The 20,755-nt window shown below is 40.7% G+C and overlaps 1 protein-coding gene across 2 annotated transcripts; it reads left to right on the forward strand.

Annotated features, from left to right (window-relative positions):
• Window positions 1-448: 448 nt before the first annotated feature.
• On the forward strand, window positions 449-20,131 carry LOC137278563 (multiple epidermal growth factor-like domains protein 6). Of its 2 annotated transcripts, XM_067811013.1 has the most exons (27): window positions 449-729; window positions 4,200-4,433; window positions 4,916-5,075; window positions 6,468-6,589; window positions 8,133-8,289; window positions 8,765-8,868; window positions 9,538-9,675; window positions 10,207-10,344; window positions 10,606-10,743; window positions 10,987-11,124; window positions 11,250-11,387; window positions 11,556-11,693; window positions 11,799-11,936; window positions 12,106-12,243; window positions 12,369-12,506; window positions 12,673-12,810; window positions 12,942-13,079; window positions 13,338-13,475; window positions 13,579-13,716; window positions 14,180-14,317; window positions 15,495-15,632; window positions 16,261-16,398; window positions 17,498-17,632; window positions 18,297-18,434; window positions 18,629-18,748; window positions 18,895-18,991; window positions 19,299-20,131. In XM_067811013.1, exons 1-27 carry the CDS (start codon window positions 663-665, stop codon window positions 19,510-19,512), a joined length of 3,756 nt encoding a protein of 1,251 aa, XP_067667114.1. In that variant the 5' UTR covers window positions 449-662; the 3' UTR covers window positions 19,513-20,131. The 2 variants fall into 2 exon arrangements, with proteins under 2 accessions (XP_067667114.1, XP_067667115.1); XM_067811014.1 differs by lacking the exons at window positions 12,106-12,243; window positions 12,369-12,506; window positions 12,673-12,810; window positions 12,942-13,079 and having other exon boundaries at window positions 587-729.
• Window positions 20,132-20,755: the final 624 nt, after the last annotated feature.

Raw genomic sequence — 20,755 nt, forward strand, 5'->3', positions numbered from 1 at the left:
GTATAGGTAAGAAACGAATGTGCGAAACAATAACTAACAAAACTAATCTTTTGAGTTGATGTATTTATGCCAAATGAGCTGTTTTGCTAACCAGACTCATTCTAAACTAATCCGACCTGAAAATATAACCTGTGTTTGTCTTTATTAACTAAATCCCTCTGATTATCTAAGCTAATTTATTAATATTGACTACTGACTGACAGACCTGCGAACCTAACTCTAAATTTAATGCGTGGTATCAGCGATGATGAAAAAACGACTGAATTCTAGCACAAGAAATCGGGGAGCCTGTGTAGTTCACTTGCAGGCAAAATCTCTTGTAGTCGCTGTGTATGGACTTTTAACTCCGCGACGTAGCTGCGTTTCGATGAATGCTTTTAAATTCCATGAACACTAACTGAACCAGATGCATTTGAGTGAGCCCTCCCGTACAAGTCTGATACGCATTAATACATTAATAGCGCCACATCACTGTAGATCTTTCTGGTCATCATAGGTCTCATATTTCAAAGTCAAGGACAAACACTTATTCGTAATGTACATATATTCTGTTCTCATCCGAGAGTCAACAGTCATTATACTTTGGTCGAGGACATACGAGTCATGCTACCTGACTAGTTCTCTCAGTGACGGTCACCAGTCAAACCTTCCACTTGGGCATAATGCTGTATGTCGCTGCGGTGGTGTTGTTCCAACAAGTGCTTGTCGTTAACGCTGCTGCAAGTACAGGTAAGGTAATTCACTTTAATTGTCCACCAGCATCAGCGAGAGTGTATTAATTGTTATTCAACTTTCTTAAACTGCCATGAGTGTTATTTTTATAGCTTGCACTGAAATTTAGTATAGAGTTTATATCAAAAGAGAAAACAGTGTCTTTGAAGTCTTTGAAGAAACGTCAAGACTGCCTAACGTTGTTCCTTTAGCTTTACAGAATTCCAAATATATGCAACAAAGCTAATAGCAGAGTCGAGTTTATTATTCCGACTCTATCATGAACATGTGTTTATTATTCAGCATGAAAATTGTAATGATACCAGATGTTTGTGAAATTGTGAGCGTATCACGCTGGTGTCACACGTCATGCACACATGCAAAGTCTTGTCATATATCCCCCTGAACAAATCAGGAACACGTAGTAGAACTCAAATCAACGATCGTGTGGTTACAAATGCATGTACTGAAATTGGCATCATACTTAAGGCGGAACCAGTCAATACTTGCAAATGAGGGTGAATCGTAGTTGAGCTGACACTCAAGGATCTGTCCCTGCCGATGTCGTCTTCACCTGCATGTATTGAAGACGAATAAATGTAGTTTTTGTTATATTGTAGTATATTTCATTGTTAAAATGTTTTATTTGTTTTATCCGTATTACGATGTTTCTGACAAGTTTCAGAAGTCTAGTGTCCAAACAGTGGACACTGTGGGTTCGAATCCCGGATGGGACTCAACCTGAAGAATTTGTATTTAATTAAGAAAGGGTCATCAGATATATAATTTTGTTACCACTTTTTTGAAAAAAAGAAACGGTTCTCATGAATATATTACAAATAAATGTAGGCAGTAGTGTGGATGTTTACTTGGAATGTAGTTAAGCACGATTCGGAATCCCCACGCATAAGTTTTTTTTAACCTGAATAACTTGTCAATGCCGATACTGTCATTGTATTTAAATAGTTAATCAAGCAAGTAATAAATTAACTTGAAACTTGTTTTGTTAGTTCCGCACTGAATTCTTCTCCATAAACATTTCTAGTTTCACTGTTTCATTTTGGAAGTCGATACTTCATATTCGATGTAATATGGCTACACAAAGAAGGTGTTTAATGTCTATTCCATCGACTATCATGCGCATTATTACGAGGCCGCGACTGAAGCTGGAAACAAAATGTTACAAAGTAAGTTGTCACGAAGGCTTCATGTCAGCCATATTGGGACCAGCTGAATGGACACAAGTCGACAAAATTGTAAATTGACCAGTAACGTCTCGCTGATGTGTTTTCTAAACCAGTATACGTCAATATGTGTATTTCACGAGGCATTACGTCTTGCAAACAGTTAGGAATAGACATGAATATATTGCAATTTTATTTCATCGATGTTGTGCAATGATCGGATAAACCATGCTGTGACCCAAATAAGCGTAACGGATGTAAGCGGAAATAAGTCTTCTTCCGAGTATTTGCTATGGGGCGAGTGCAAAGTACAGAGCGACATCCTCGTGTCAGTACCTTCGTGTCTTGTACGTCCAATCCCGAGGTCACCTCGAGCTTTCAACCAACGTCTAATTAATTTAAACCATAACTCAGTAACTGTCCTAAAGTGATCCAACATCATTCGCTATCCGGATCACCACGCACAAACTCAGAACACTGCAAGTAAAGGAATTGTAGGGGTGGGACGGGTCCAACTTTTCAACCCGGGTACACTACAGTACCCAGATACCCGTCATGTTAATTCATAACATCAAATTTGTAAGAAATGGAGACTGCAATTTCGACATTGTCAATATCTTAACCATGTCTTACATTCAAAACAGGTGACTGCACAAGTATGTCTAAATCTTCAAAGACAACACAACCTTTTAGTCATGAAAGAATAACACGTGACTTTGTTTAATGTATTAGTCACATGTTCATAATGGGTCCGGGTACTCAGACGGGTACCCGGGTACAGCTCATTACCCACCTGTCCCGGGTATCCGGGTTACCCATCCCAACCCTAGAATACTGGTGTTGACTATATCCGAGATGTGTTTAGTTGATACGTCTCAATCCAAACGGATGGAAATGTCACGCGTGTACGACTTAAGGAGGTCTGTGCTACACAGAATCACGTGATATAAAACGCTCCTCATTATTAAACGTGTGTACTCTATATGACAGCTTAACTGACCTACTTTACACTTCTGTAATTGTATTTCATTGCTTCTGTTATATTAATGAAATCTATTCTATTGTGTTCTAACAATATTTGCTTATTGGGGACTATGGAAATGCTGGTGTCGAGGTAACATTCTTATGCCTTTTTATTTTCATGAACTTTGCCTTTTTATTTTCATGAGCATGTTAAGGAACATGTGCAAGTGTGCAGATCATGTTTTTATCCTGGATATCCAATCTCGACATACTGTGGTTACCACTTCCAGTTTGTTACATATTGCCACTGAATTTGGCACTGCCACTCTACTGTGCTCACCCTGGATCTACACTAAAGTGTAGTGGTTTGGAAAGCAAGTTAAAATTCTCATAGATTATTCAGTGTATAACCATTCTTTGTTATTCATTTATCTGAATATGAAAATCTGCCTTAACTAATTATTGGGCTTCACGTTGATAGTTTTGTGTTCTACGTTGTGTGCGTCATGACAGCACTTTTTATTTTCATGAACTTTGCCTTTTTATTTTCATGAGCATGTTAAGGAACATGTGCAAGTGTGCAGATCATGTTTTTATCCTGGATATCCAATCTCGACATACTGTGGTTACCACTTTCAGTTTGTTACATATTGCCACTGAATTTGGCACTGCCACTCTACTGTGCTCACCCTGGATCTATACTAAAGTGTAGTGGTTTGGAAAGCAAGTTAAAATTCTCATAGATTATTCAGTGTATAACCATTCTTTGTTATTCATTTATCTGAATATGAAAATCTGCCTTAACTAATTATTGGGCTTCACGTTGATAGTTTTATGTTCTACGTTGTGTGCGTCATGACAGCACTTATGCCTAATAAAGGTGCCTACGTGGACATGTTTCAAATATTCAAGAAGGTATTTTTCAGGCGAACGATTGGCCTGTCCTTGCATGTGTTTGTGACGGGTGTCATACTCTCGGGCAAGATACATTTACCTTTTTACGAACACCTGTTGTTCAAGGTACATATGTACACTCGACTGTGTGTGTGCATGGTATACGCCGCATGGACATACTTATGGAAAGGGCCGTGTCTGTATATTTGAAGCAAGACAAGAACACATCAACAATCAACGTATAAGCGTAAACCTACAAAGAACTGTATGCACTCAGTTTCCCTGCCATTATGAGAAAAGATTTAATCTTCTCATAAGTGGGTATGCAGCGGATACGTGGTTAAAATGCTAGCATGAGGCAGGGATGAAGGATTCAATTCTCTTCACTTTCAAACTGTATTTCACTCCAGTTTTAAACTTCTGTATGTTCGATGACATGTTTCTCAGGTCAAGTTGTTGTCGTTATCTCTGACTTCGATGGCGGTATCTACAAATACACAATGGACGGTAACGTCGCAACGCCGTTGGAGCCGTCTTTCGATGAATCCCACAAGAAGCCGTTACCCGTCGAGTATGACCCTCTCTATCGGCAACTCTACTGGGTGAGACGGTCGTCCAAAATGATTATGAAGTCATCTTTGGACGGTAGCAACAGAGATGTTTTTCTCAAAACGAAAGCGTGTAAGTTCGTGTATTTGTATTTCACGAGGCATTACGTCTTGCAAACAGTTAGGAATAGACATGAATATATTGCAATTTTATTTCATCGATGTTGTGCAATGATCGGGTAAACCATGCTGTGACCCAAATAAGCGTAACGGATGTAAACAGAGATGTTTTTCTCAAAACGAAAGCGTGTAAGTTCGTGGTTTAAAACAAAATACAGAATCGAAATAATCAAGTAGTTCCAATTAGATAATGTTCACCCTCGATGAAGAAGTTAGAAAGGTGATATTTCAAAAACGATGAATATCAGTATTAGATCTATTGGCACGTGGTAGTTAAAGTACAAAGTACAAAAGTACAAAGTTCTCCAACGATCCACCAGAAATACGATATTAAGAAATCTGTATTAATCCAAAGAAGCACAATATTTAATTTATCAACTCCCAACATTTTCAAATTCATATGTACAAATTCTAAGCAGTCAGTTTTATTGACAGCCATCCGAGACATCCCTATCGACGCGGAAACCAGGCAGATGTTTTACATTGATGATACCAGCAATGCTATTTATTGTGTGAATATGACGACTAAAAGCGTCTCAAGAATCATAAATACGAAAAGTGATCCTCATTCACTTGTGTTGGATACGTCGAGAAGGTAAGACCGTTCAGTTCTTTACTCATTTTACACTAATGGCTATTTTTTTCACTATTACACTTTTTAATCAATTGTACGTTGATATTAGTGTCGGGAATGAATGGTGTCGAAACGAAATCAACGATCTCTGATGTTTTGCCTTTACCCCCGAAATTGACTGTGCCTGTCATACAACAGTAAAAAAGTTGCCTCGGATGCCCCCCATTCTTATGCTCGTCTCTGAACTCAATGAACAATCCTTGCCCGTACCGGAAAACACATGTGTACCTGTAAACGTAGCGTACTGCGACATTATGTATAAATAATATTATTATAATTCAACTTATTATGTAACACGACTTCTGATTGATCAGTGCTAATCAGCATATACAGTCGCAATTTGAAAACCGACCACCAAAGCCTTTGACCCTATTCCTACACTACTGAGGTAGTATATACACTGTTTTCCAGACATTGTCAGTTGCAGAAGCTCTAGGTTATGTCGACGATATAACTAACTTTGCGGCTATATAACCACGTGTACACATCCCCAATTCGTCAAACAGAACAGTTACCCCCTAAATATATTACCCCTGCAGCTCCGGGTATTACAACTGATCTACAGCATTCCATTCCGATAAATAGACCGTTACTTTTGCTTTCAAGCTCTGTGAATCAAGTGCAATTATGAAGTAAAAATGCTGATAGCATGTATATAAAGAAAACACGCACTTTGATCACAAAACATCCAATACACGAATGCAATCTTCTTAGAACTTCTTAGAATAGACAACATACAAAAACATACAAGTCAAGTCCAATGTTAATTAGTTAATTGATTTATATTTCACGTCAAAAAAGGTCAGTTACATATATACTTAAAGAACGAAGTCAGCATAAACTGGCTGAAGCAAATAATGCAAGCCATGTTAATCTTCGGTGTACACAGCGCGTTACTATTATGACGTCATTGATGTTCTGTGACGCGTTAAAGTGATGACGTCACAGGCTACTGCGACACTGGTATTTTTTTTGGTAAATAAGACCAAAGTACTCTCTCTAACCAAATTCATTCGTGTTCTTGGTTCAAAGCGCATTATATTACACCCTAAATGTTGGTATAACTGCAGCTTGTTCTAACATAAAACTACACATGTAATGAAACCTGTGGAGATCCGGGTAACATTCAGAGTTAGCTGATTATCTAACGCACCTTCTGTTGTCAACCCAACAAGTACAAACAGAAACATGTCCTCCCTTTCCATCCAGTGTCGTCGGATGATGTTTCATCTACTATATCATTAGTAGACTCAACTAGATTATGTTACACATGGGAAATGTCAAGCCTGACTATAAAAGGCTTTGAAACAAAGGTTTAAAAATAACGAAAACGAATGGCAAAATATGTTTCAGGCTCCTGTATTGGACTGATGTTGGGGATGCAGAGATTGAACAAGTCTCATATGAGGGAACAAACAGAAAGATGATCGCAAGTACAGGCCGCTGGCCGACGGGTCTTGTTATGGACCAAAAAGGTATTTTGATGTATTATTCCCTATATTCTTTGTTCCTCCCGTCCGCGATGTCCCTGGGGGCATACGTATAAGTCTCCACTAAAGCCTGGATGCACCTAGTCGGCCAGATAATGTTATTACCTCCCTTTGCTGACTAGACACCTGATTGGATAAAAGCCAGCCAAGGGAGGTAATAAATTTGTTGGACTGAGCCGTTCATGCGTCAGGGTATAGTGGAGGTCCATCGGAATGCAAAGCCTGGCGATATCGAGGATGTGTCCCTTCAATCAGACGCTGTTAATTTCTTTCTTGAATGCAGTGTCTTGGGATGTGACCTGTGTCAGTTAACAATTTTGGACATCCAAGAAATTATATTTACGAAATCGTTAAATCGTGGATTTGAGAAACTCTTTCTCTTAAGCACACATACAATATTACTGCTGTGAATCTGCATAAATTGTTGGGGAGAGAAATTCACTGTTTGCCATGTATGATTGCACACGGGGAATAGGTAGGTTCATATTGATATTTACTGAGGTTGTTGAATGAATGTTTATGTATATAGATGAATATATAATCAATATGTAAAGTGTTTAATGTTTCATGAAATATCAATACATGTACTTTGGACTGGAGGCATTTATTACTGCTTAATAAACTAACTCAGTATTTGAGAAATCTATTCTTGCCGTTGTGTTCACGAGCAGTTCATTTGGCGATTGGGCAGGTTAAAGGGTGGGAGGATGGTGAGCTAATTGAACAGACACTTGTAAGAAGGGTACACACAGTTAACTGTTGGCATTTCTGTATGTTTGTAACAGAAGGGGTAGGGGAAGGGGAGTTCCAGGGGGTTATGATTCATTTGTAATTAAACAATGAAGCTGGTCTTACTACATATGATATTTTTGGGATTGCATTTTAACAGCAAAGTACCGATTATTGTACTTGTGTTAGGTTGTGTTATTGTAAGTGCTAATCCACATTCTCATCGCCACTAATCGTCAGCACACAAAGTCAGAAATCTAACCCCCTGAGCCACGGCAGCTTCCATAAATATCGAAGCTGGCAAACGAGTGGACGTTTTCGTTGTGTACCCCTCTGACACGGCCCCACGACCGAAGTCAATGAACAAACAATGTAATCTAGTCAATTTTGAAACAATGGGTACACTCAAACATTCTCAAGAAAAACAGAATATCTATTGATTCTGAATATGCATCCATTAATGCGTGGCTCTTTCACTCTTTTTAAAATAACATGACCGCTATGAAAGACTCGAGATTCCAAACTTTCATGATTATTAATGCATCTTACAATACCGCATTTTGTATTTATTTTTTATTTATTTATTTATTTATTTGTTTGTTTGTTTGTTTGTTTGTTTGCAATTACGTAACAGCTATGAAATACAACATGACAGCTATGAAAATACTCGCCTATGACGATAGTCGACACTTGCCAGTTGTGCCTTAAAAGCTCTTCCATTATAAATTGCACTGTTTCATTCACAAACTTTAAAAGGTATAGCATTGGGTCTGTATCTTTTCAAACGTATTTCCTGCAGGTGACAACCTGTTCTGGTGCGACGCACAAGCCAGCAAGAAAAACGTGATGAAAATGGACCTAAAACTGAAGAAGATTACCGTGCTATTGCAGGGGAAGACATACTATGACGCGTCATTTTTTGAAGGACAACTTTACATCACTGCTCGAAGTGACAGGTACGTGCAAGTGAGTGAGTGAGTGAGTAAGGAGTTATATGAGCAGTATTTACGACACAATGGCCAACCAACTTTTCATTTGCATGATGACAAAAATTAGAGACAATTAGAGAGAATCGAACCATGATCATAGGATTTTGTCACGTTTTATTCAACATGTAATGTCCATACAAACGAATACTAGGTTTTAAGACAGGGGACAGACTAGCTGTGTGAAGTATAGGAATGAATTACAAAACATCACTGGTTATTCCAAGTAGACAAGCACCTGTCCTAGCGCTATGCGAACTATTGTAACGAAAGGGCACCGTTTCCCCAGAAATTGCAGATTTGCATTTGAGTATAAAATCACTTTGCATTACATATTTACACTCACACACTCATGCGTGCGTGCATGCGTGCGTTTATGTATGTGTGTGCATGTGTGTGCGTGTGTGTTGAATTTCGTTCTTGCATATACGAATAACTTTAACAGGTTGCACTTCTTCACATTGTCCGAACAAGGGGGCAGAGAAAAACTGCACAGCCTACATCGGCAAATGTCAGAGTGGAAAAGAATTAAAGTCTTCCGATATTTCGGTAAATATTCCCAGATTGTACTATTAGTTACACGTCCATTTGCAAGGTAACATAGGTAGGGTGTTCAACCTCAGGAAATAGGCAGTCAAAAGGGTCGCACCAACCCATACTACCTTCAATGTAATATCATTTAGATATTTCCAGTTTATGTTTCGGCAGCGGTAATGGGCGCATAGCGTTTCGCCATGTTTGTCTTCGCAGACAACTTTATCGACTGATACTCGATATTGTGACCTTAAAAACAATGTTTTAAGGTACTGGCTATTTCAGTAATATTACCTTATAGGATATTTTTAGGTCCAGTATATTTCCACTGAAAACATATGCCAGCACATTCTCCCCAAAATGTTAAAACACTTTCCGTGAAAAGAATACTTTAATTCTCCAAGTGAGTTGGATTTCAATGTCAAAGATTGAAAAATGTGCAAACTGTCGTCAAATACCAACCGTTGGAACAGGGTGAGATGGATTCACACAACCCACTAAGATGGGTCTCATACACTGGTCATCACCAAAAGGGCGGTAAAATTATGTGCATCTGTATTGGTGCAGGCAGTGTTACACACAAAGTTATACCTGCTAGAAACAGGTACTCTAGAAGCCGAGTAATCTCAATGATAGGATGACTGATGTTTTACTAGATTTTATATATTTTCGTAATCTCATCAGAATGTGACAATGGCACCTATGGGATCAATTGTAATTCCTCCTGCGGAATGTGTGCTGGGGAGGACATCTGTGACCCGGCAGTTGGACATTGCCCGTCAGGATGCCAGCCCGGGTGGATAGGAGACAAGTGTGATACAGGTGGGTGTGTTCTACATCGCAGATGTTTTGAACTTGTTCTTCAGTGTGTGTGTCTGTAGGGTGGGTGTGTATGGTTGGTGTGTTGGGGTGTGATGCCAAAACAGAGGTAATGCAATGTGCCTTCAGTCTGAATAAAAGACACGTAGACAGATGAGTCGCCATGCTGAGCACGGAATCATTGCAGTATACATAGTGAGTGAGTCATATGTTTTTACGCCGACTTTAGCAACATTCTAGCTAGTAATATCACAGCTGGTGGCACCAGAAATTGGATTCATACATTGTGCCCAAGTGGCGAATCAAACCCAGATCTTCATTGTTTCTAACGAACACTATATTCACTAGGATACCCTACCGCCTCTTTTTCACAGCTTGTAAACAAATACAAAATCGTTGAGGTTCTAATCATAATAATCATACACGTCTTACGCAGACCCTGGCCATCGTGCTAAGGATAAAACATTTGAACTCGACAATAGTAAGACTGGTGACCAGGAAGTTATATTTTGTAGTCATGGTTTTTCAAAACAGGCTGCGTTGAGGGCCTGTATGGGGTCAACTGTAATTCTACCTGCGGAAAGTGTGCTGGGGAAGACATCTGTGACCCAGCAAGTGGACATTGCCCATCAGGATGCCAGCCCGGGTGGACAGGAGAAAGATGTGACATAAGTGGGTATTTTACTCTCGCCATCAAAGTACGATAGCTATGTGCTACTGTTTCTCAGGGCGGATGGACGTGTGTGACACAGGAAGGTGTTCTAGTGTCTCCACCAAGGTACGATAACTCTGTGCTACTGTATGTCGGGGTGGACGGGAGACAAATGTGACACACATGGGTGTTCTAGCCTCTACAACAAAGTGTCTACACATTCATGCTACCTTGTATATCTGTTCATCTTGGCATTCAACAAACTGCGTATATGTTTCCAGAATGTGGGGATGGACATTATGGCTTGAACTGTACATCTACATGTGGTCAGTGTTTTGGTGAGGATGTCTGTCACCATGCTACTGGACAGTGTTTCTCTGGTTGCAAAGCTGGATGGACAGGCGAGAGATGTGACACAGGTTGGTGCATAATATACTGAACACCAAAAGACATGCAACTTTGGCTCAAAGCTCTTTGACATTGTCTACCCGCCCCCGTCAATTGACACACTGGCTCAGTGATTCGGACATAAAGCATCAATGGCGTAAATCCAAATCCACTTGCGTATATAATTATTCCAAATTCAAATATTACCTCCCAGTTAAGTATTCATTTATTTTCTTGACACGTTTAAAAAAAAGTAATATTGAGCATCTTTTCAGAATGTTCTGGTGACAATGATGGAAATTCATGTCCACGCACCTGTTGCCGATGTCTTGACCGAGAGCGATGCTACGTGTCGTCTGGACGTTGTGACAGTGGGTGTGAAGCTGGTTGGACAGGCTCCATGTGTGGGAAAGGTATCTGCACTTGGATAGCTCTGGTTTGGCTATGTTACTGTAACTTCCTCACCAAACCCAGGAGAGCGGAGGTCTTTGTTTCAGTGACGCATGAACTCACGTATCTTGACTGCTGTACATTTCAGAATGCAGCGATGGGTATTTTGGTGTCAACTGCAGTTCTTCCTGTGCTAACTGTAAAGATGGAACTGTCTGCAACAAGGAGAACGGGCGTTGTCCATCAGGGTGTGAATCGGGCTGGACAGGTGACAGATGTGACATCAGTACGTTTCACCTGTCATCGAGCTTGAAACTTTTGGAGAAATGTTATTATTCTTCTATTAAGCACAAATAATTTCAAAAGCTGAAAATTAATCAGTAAAATGAAGTTATGTTTCCCTTTCAAAATTTTCCACAACCTGACATTTCATGAAAAATAAATATGTTTCCAGAATGTCCTAACGGCAGCTACGGAGCTGGATGTCAACAAGCGTGTGGCCGATGTCTAAACAGACAGCCATGCGACAAGGCGACAGGTCGTTGTATGGGCGGATGTGAAGCCGGCTGGACAGGAAACATGTGCATCAAAGGTATGTCTTCTTGTATGTTACATTTGGATTTCAAATGTGATTCAGTGAGAAAAATATTTTGAGGAGGATAAATTAAGCACACATGTGAATTCATTTTCCTTTCAGAGTGTAGCGATGGGTATTTTGGTCTCAACTGCAATTTTACCTGTAGTAACTGTGAAGATGGAACTCCCTGCAAGAAGGACTTTGGGCATTGTCCATCAGGATGTGAACCAGGATGGACTGGCGACAGATGTGACAAAGGTAAGTTTTAAATCTGTTTTTTTTAAAGATGTGAGCTATTGAAACTCAATGAATCTGCTAACCGGTTAGTTTGACAGCCACATAGTCCGAGAAAATGAGTAAATTCACCTTATCTGGATACACGATCGTTACTTTTATTGTACGAATAACCCCTTTGACATTTTCTCAGAATGTGCTGTCGGCCGCTACGGAGCTGGATGTCAATATACTTGTGGCCGATGTCTGAACAGACAGCCATGCGACAAGGCTACAGGTCGTTGTACGGACGGATGTGAACCCGGCTGGACAGGAAAGATGTGCGACACAGGTAAGTTTAAACCAAAGGAGGAAAGGTTTCACAGTGTTGAAAATGGCTGTAGTTTTTCTACGAAAGGTCAACATAGCAAACCTTATAAATAACGTATCTAGATTTTTCCCCCGCTTACCTTCCAGAATGTAGTGACGGTTACTTTGGTGCCAGCTGCAGTTCCACCTGTGGTAACTGTAAATATGAAACCATCTGTAACAAAGCGAATGGCCATTGTCCATCGGGCTGTGAGAAAGGTTGGACAGGTGACAGATGTAACAAAGGTAAGTGTGCAATCTGACCCAGACGTTGTTATCTGCTGAAAAGAGAATGTCAACAAATTAGTCCTACAAATAAACGAACTCAGTTCCGCGACTTACACCAGAGTGAGTGTCCCTACTACATACTAACCGACATTGCGTTAAGACAATGAACCGAGCATGTTTCCAGGATGTCCTAAGGGCAGTTACGGAGCTGGATGTCAACAAGCGTGTGGCCGATGTCTGAACAGACAGCCATGCGACAAGGCGACAGGCCGTTGTATGGGCGGATGTGAAGCCGGCTGGACAGGAAACATGTGCAACAAAGGTATGTTTGAAGACAAGGAGGAAAGGTTTCTTCGGTCTTACATTTGGGTTTAATTTAACAAAATATGAGAAAAGCTACCTTGTGTTGAGAAGTATATACTAAGTAAACATGTGAAATCATTTATCTTCCAGCGTGTAGCGATGGGTATTTTGGTCTCAACTGCAATGCTACCTGTGGTAGTTGTGAAGGTGGAACTCTCTGCAGGAAAGATTCTGGACATTGTCCATCAGGATGTATGCCAGGGTGGACTGGTGACAGATGTAATAATAGTAAGTTTTAAAACTACTATTGAAAGTAAATGTGATAGCATGCGGCCCTGTTCCCTGTTGTTCAAGCCAAAAATCAGTTAAAGTTTAGCAATGTTGGGCGCGGAGAGAATTGAGCAGGTCCGAGTTGGATAGCAGGCTCCATGGAAATAATTGTTCTGATAAACAATTAGTCTCACAATCAAATAATCCGAGAAAATTTCAGTTGGATATACAGTAGTTACATTTGTAGCATGGATAACCACGTTGACATTTTCTCAGAATGTGCTGTCGGCCGCTACGGAGCTGGATGTCAACATACTTGTGGCCGATGTCTGAACAGACAGCCATGCGACAAGGCTACAGGTCGATGTACGCACGGATGTGAACCCGGCTGGACAGGAAACATGTGTGTACAAGGTATGTTTATAACAGAAAGAGGGGTCTTCAGTGTTACAGATTGGTCTTAATAATGCCGCGGTGAACTACATGGTGTGTCCACTTGTTTTTGCTTACCTTCCAGCATGCGAGGATGGGTATTTTGGCATCAGCTGCAGCTCCACCTGTGCTAACTGTAAAGATGGAGCTATCTGTCACAAAGAGAACGGACATTGTCCATCAGGGTGTGAACCTGGCTGGACAGGTGATAGATGTGACAAAGGTAAGTGTCAGGGTAGTGTTTAGAACGTGTTGGATGTTCAGTATAAAGCGGTACTGCATTAGCTGTCCATGCGTTATAGACAATTACAGCACATATGTGCCCGAATGTCAACTAATCCTGATGTGGATTCAGCGTTTTCTCTGATATGTTACATTTTAAATATCTTTACTTTTACGGTCGATGCCTGTAACCAGATATACATATTCCTATATGCACTGTGATGGAAAGCTAAATAACACTCACACCGATAGTCCACATCTCCAAAATGTTACAAACAGTCATATCTGACAATTCGTAGTTTTAATGGTTAATCAACATTCAAAGTTCGTATGGTATAAGATATCAAAATAAGAGTAAATAGATGCGATTACATGCACAATAGTAATAGAGCAATGAAGGCTATGTACGTGGTAATAACGGTTGATATTATGTGGGACGTGGTTTCTGTATTGCTGTTTTTCAGGATGCCCGTTTCTTAGTTATGGAATTGATTGTACATTGTCATGCGGTCGGTGCCTGAACAAAGAATCTTGTGACAAGAGAACTGGAGCGTGTAAAAATGGCTGCATGTCTGGATGGACTGGACTCAAATGTGACACAGGTTTGTTTGCTCCTTTGTGAGCAGTGGCTTCCCAAATGTTAGCAGAGTACAGAACAATCAATTCAGTGTAGCGTGTATGGTACTAGGTATCTCGTGACAAGGAGAACTGATGCCTTACTTTAATCTTATGTAACATTCTTAGAGTTACCGATATCTCAAATTTCAGGAACCACTTTCATTGGCATTGTAGGAGTGTGGTGCAGAATGATGGAGTAGTCAGTTGATGATGGAAATTCCACTGCTTGTGACTGCCAAGATTGATCATAATACTACAGTACAGACATGTAGGTCTAAAGTACCAATCCACAACCACAATATCACCATTGTTGAAGGGTATACCAGACCATGGGCCGAATGAGAAGAGGAAGAAGTGGGGTCACTAAATTGTCATTGGTAGAGTGGGGAAAAAACTTGAAACAAAATAGAACCATTCTAGCAATTTAACTGCCCTCAATGACGGTTTGGCAGTCAAACTGTCCTCAGATAACGAAGTGACACATCACTGGCAAAAACGGAGATGACTATTTCAATAGTGAAGTATCACATTAAATTTAGCAGCATTCCAGCATGCCAAGTCTCTCGAGTCTGCATTTCACTCTGTTTGAGGTACACTCGGGAAAATCATCTGGAGCTATTGTGAATACAAAGAGAGTCACACGATTCCTGACAAATGTTATTTAAAATGTTGTTTAGCTTTAGTAATATTTACGTTAGACGTTTAGAAGATGTATGTGCAATATCGCTCTTCAATTGGTCTGGTATTATACGGTATTGTGTATTTTCAGTATACCTTGTATTGTTTATGATGGTTACCACGGTTAAGGCGAAATTCATTCACTTTTTTACAAACACGTATTGTCACCAACACTCTAAACAACTGTCTGAACCATGCAAAAGACTCTACCTTTAGCTGATATCTGTGATGAGTATGAGAAAAACGTTTTTATTTACCTTCCCGTAAAATAAGACAACAACAAAACTGAAGGTAGATAAAGGAGAAACCATTTAAAGTTTATCATACGATTAAGTAACTGTAACAATGTTCACCGCAATGAGCGTGTAAGAAAGGTTCGTTTGATTCCTAAAGGACGCTTTCTTTAATATTTGATTTCCTTACAAATCGATTATTTCTGTTTCCCCTTTGATTGGTTTTGAGACTTCATGTTCCTGTTGGCAGTGTGTACGGATGGTTTGTACGGTATGAAATGTGAGTCCTCATGCACCAACTGTCTGAATGATACTACCTGCGACAAGGAAACCGGTCATTGTCCAATGGGCTGTGAGGAAGGATGGATTGGAGACAGATGTGACAGAGGTATTGGCCTAAAATGTACATATGGCTACCTTATATATGTAGCCCCTGGTTTAGAGCTCCTCCAGTACACACCAGTGCGGTTTTCCCATAGCTGATGCTTACATGCTCATGCTTTATAGAATGTATGTCATGAGTTATGGACAGACAGTAGTAGGGCTGACTGAGAGTGACCCTGTCATGACTTTGTTTAGTGTTGTTTACGTTTCCATACATTGTGCTCCTGACAGAGCTTGGCTGTGGGAATGTGTGCTGCATGAGTGAGTGAATTTAGTTTTACGCCGCACTCAGCAATATTCCAGCCATAATAAATAATCGAGTCTGGACCAGATGATCCAGTTATCAACAGCATCTACCAGCGCAACTGGGATACGATGACATGTGTCAACCAAGTCAGCGATCCAGACCACCCGATCCCGTTAGTCACCTCTTACGACAAACATGGGTCACAGAAGATGAATTCTAATCCGGTAATGCTGCATGATATTCACTCAAATTACTCATGATGCTTCCCCAGCATTGCGAGATGTCAGCTTACATTTACGTGTATTTCTGTGACGTTGTGCAACCTCCCCACTGAAATTAGTTCTCAAACTGCCATCTAATCATTCACGTTTCTGCCATGTTTCAGAATGTCCAGCTCGTACCTACGGAACTGAATGTCAGATGTCATGTGGAAGGTGCTTGGGTGGAGAATCGTGTGACAAAGTTACCGGGAACTGCATGAGAGGGTGTGGTGCCGGGAGAACTGGGCCCAAATGTGACCAAGGTAATCTTAGATCACAGATCAACTGAAGCAGATACATCAAGTCTCGATGAGGGTGCATGCACTTACTGAGCGTCTTTTTACATTTAGAAGAAAATAAACAGAGATTGTGTTACAATATCATCTGCATGTATCGTTATGCGTTATATTTCTGTTGCATTTACACACGGCTTGATGTTTCTTTGAATGTGTGTAGCCGAGAAAATCTTGGTTAGAATTGGCCTTCAGTCACCCATGCTTGCTGTGAGCGGTGACTAACGGGATGGGGTGGCCAGGCACGCTGACTTCGTTCACACGTCAGCTGGCTGTGCATTAGTGTTGGGAATTGGTTGAATTTTCATGATCGATCATTGGATTATCAAAACGATCGATCATCGATTAATAATTGATCATTAAGTTAGTGTTTAAATTCCAGTCAAACGTGTTTGTAAAACAGGAAGCGATACCCGGAAGACTATTACCCGTCTTGGCATTGGATATTACGAGTCACATTTAGTTGTGTGAGCCAATCAGCCAGTTATGTGCTTATATTCTGTAAAGGAATGTTGACTTACAGGGCACGAGATGGCTACACATGCTGTGATATAAGTATTAAATGTGTTCCCAATGAAAACGGTGTAACTTACTGCCTTAAATTGCACGAAAATGTAGGTACATATTAACAAATCATGATCAATCACAGATATTATGATCGATTTCTTGTTTACTATTTACTACCGGTCGATCATCGATGAAACTGATTAATTGGAACACCACTACTGCGCATACTGCTGATCACTGGACTATCTGGTCCAGATGCTATTGTTTACAGACTGCCTCCGTGTTACTGCTTTATTGCTGATCACTAGACTGTCTGGTCCAGATGCTATTGTTTACAGACCGCCTACGTGTAACTACTGTATTGCTGCTCACTGGACCGTCTGGTTCAGATGCTGTTGTTTAACTCCGTTTAACTTCTTAACTTCTGTATTCCTGATCACTGGACTGTCTGGTCCAGATGCTGTTGTTTACACACCGCCTCCGTGTAACTGCTGTATTGCTGAGTGCGGCGTAAAACAGATAACAAACAAATTAAACAAACAAAGAACATGTTCTTTTTCAGAATGTGCACCTGGGCATTTCGGCGATAACTGCGACTTCACGTGCACGCGATGCAGAGGGGGGCGTTGTGAGGCTACGAAGGGCTACTGCCTAGACGGGTGTGTACCCGGCTGGACGGGCATTCATTGTACAGCGGGTAAGGCTTGCATCGTTAGAAACAAGATGTACATCACTGAACGGTCATACACTATAGAACTGGTACATGGTAAGACTTGCATTAGGAGGAGCACGATGTACATCACTGAACGGTCATACACTATAGAACTGGTACATGGTACGACTTGCATTAGGAGGAGCACGGTGTGCATCACTGAACGGCCATACACTATAGAACTGGTACATGGTACGACTTGCGTTAGGAGGGGCACGATGTACATCACTGAACGGTCATACACTATAGAACTGGTACATGGTAAGACTTGCATTAGGAGGAGCACGATGTACATCACTGAACGGCCATACACTATAGAACTGGTACATGGTAAGACTTGCATTAGGAGGAGCACGATGTGCATCACTGAACGGTCATACACTATAGAACTGGTACATGGTAAGACTTGCATTAGGAGGAGCACGATGTGCATCACTGAACGGCCATACACTATAGAACTAGTACATGGTAAGACTTGCATTAGGAGGAGCACGATGTGCATCACTGGACGGCCATACACTAAACAGTTGGTACGACTTGCATTAGGACAAAGACAGACATACATTATTGTATACTAATTCCGGAAATTGTGACTTTGATTTGGTATTTATTGCCATAGTGATGGTAACTGTTGTTTGGTATCTGGCAGAATGTCCAGAAGGCACGTATGGTGACGGATGTCTCTCAAAGTGTGGCAGGTGTGTAACCAATACCTCGTGTGACACCGTGACTGGCCAGTGTGGCGATGGCTGTCTACCAGGCTGGAAAGGGGAGATGTGTCGTGAAGGTAAGTCACGACATTTAATGTTTAACGATTTTATGGTGAGCCTTTATGGTAACTTCAAATAATTTAAAGAACGTCATCGACATCAGATTTCTATTAAACATGTTAACAAATGTTATTTCTTTAATGGATATTTCGTAAATATAAATGTGCTATGTATTTTGCTGGCATAATTATCCTTTTTGATAAACATGCAGGGTGTCCTGTAGGGAGGTATGGCGATGGCTGCACATCCTCCTGCAAACAATGCCAGTCTGGACAATGTGACGCGGTAGATGGCTCCTGTATGCTGCTAGCTAAGATGACAGGTGAAACGGGTAAATGTATTATCTTTATGAAACCGTTTATCAAACCATAGTCAAGATTGGTTTGTGGTGGATGCGTGCCTGTACCATTCGATGGTCGGAGAGGATTTGAAGTATGCTATAATGTCATGAATTCCCCCTTTTCCTGAATGTTTCAGTGGGGCCATCTATGGTAGTGTTCCTGCTGATTGGAGCATGTGTTTTGATGATGATTTTACTGCTCATAACTGCGGGAATTGCCTGTATGTTTCGAAGGTATGTTTCACAGATTTGGTTCAGTAGGCATGTTCTCACACTACAGTGTGATCCTCGCGACAACGGGTGGTTCCACGTCATATGTAAAATAGAGAATCTACCAGACGGAAACAAAGTTGATGTTTCGATTTTAGTATTATCACTTCAGAAACTGTTCTGTTTTGTCTTTCTCACGAACCTCTAACAAGGCAAAGTTAGTTTGGTTTTTTTTGTTGCATTGGTTCATGAACATCTGCAGCTGCATCATATGATTCCCTTCCATCTCTTTCCATCGACTTTCCGCTGTACGCCATATCTGATTCTTCAGACGGATGCACGGACTTTCTACAAACCTGAATGATGGACAAACCAACGGGTACATTGTGGAGAACGAGGGGTATAGACCATATTCCCCTTCAAGCAGCAGCGGTGAAGTATTCCTGTCGTTCAACCCTACTTACAACACTGGCCAGGATGCTACTCTTCCAGCGTCCAGTGAAAACCAACCAATTCTCTTGGACACGGATGTTCCTACCAGCTGAGCAATGGAACCATCTAGGGGATGAGTGGTCATAGCATTGTGGGAGACAACCCATATGTAACAAAGTAGCACCACTGATAAATCATATTATCCCTCCTCATCGGGAATAATATTAAAAATGGAGACAGTAAGCAACTGAAAATCTACATTTATTGCCAAGTGCCGAGGACTCCGTGTAGTCCTTTATTTATATGTATGAAGCGGTTCAGTTAGCGATTTTCTTACGTTGGATGTTACGGTCACTTTTTTGTGTGTGCAAGAATAACTCGAACTTTAATGACTGGTGTACATGGTAGCCGATGTGTGAAGGGTTATCGCCATTGGATATCACTATATGGAATGTTGTTTCGCCGACCTTGTCTGTGAAGATTCAATACATAAATGTTTTCGTCACTTAATCCTGTTGTGGGAATATGTATATAACCATTTGATGACATCAGACCTTGTGTCTACACTGTTTTGATTTAAACATTGTCTGTTACATATAGATTAAAGCGTCCAAAGGTGGTATATTATGAGGAATATGCCCTTTGTTGTGTAAAAGAGGCTGTTTACAGATTTTGAATTGTTTTGCAGATTTTTAACCGCTCTAAGGAATAAATTTGAAGATTCCAATGCAATATGGATTAAGTTGCTGTTAATATATCGCCGGAGATTGACAAAGTACACGTCGTGTGTACTTCAACCAAAACTGTTGTTGTTTATTCGTCAAGGAGACCATCCAGCCGCACATACATATTTACATGACCCCTCTGACTAATGCTGATATTAAAATAGTGTCGGTTTGCTAGCGTCCGGCCTGAATGGTCATCAGTTGTTAAAATCATACTGTGCTGAAGTAAACCACGAGAGGAAAATGAAAACCATAAACTGCAAACTCGGAAGCAAAGACCAGTCATGCACTGCCTCTGCAAGAAACCTGCCAGAGGCGGTGTTCTGAAATAAGATCCCACGTATACGTTTGACAAGCAATATACAGTATACAATTAATCGACAAGTTCCTGAAACTGATCGATGGCAAACGTGTAATGGCAGTAGTGATGTTAATGAGGATAGGGTGACTCGTGAAGGAGGTAATTTGAATAGCTTCACGACGTAATTGAATACACGAACTTCATAGCAGGATAAAGTACTTCTGGAGTACATGTGTGTGATATTTTGCGAATCATATTTCAAACTGCTAAGAGAACATGAACTAATTTGGTTAGACAGCCGGCATCAAGTAATCCGGGATTATCCGTGTG

Source organism: Haliotis asinina, chromosome 3 (assembly GCF_037392515.1).
Source record: "Haliotis asinina isolate JCU_RB_2024 chromosome 3, JCU_Hal_asi_v2, whole genome shotgun sequence".
NCBI lineage: Eukaryota > Metazoa > Mollusca > Gastropoda > Lepetellida > Haliotidae > Haliotis > Haliotis asinina.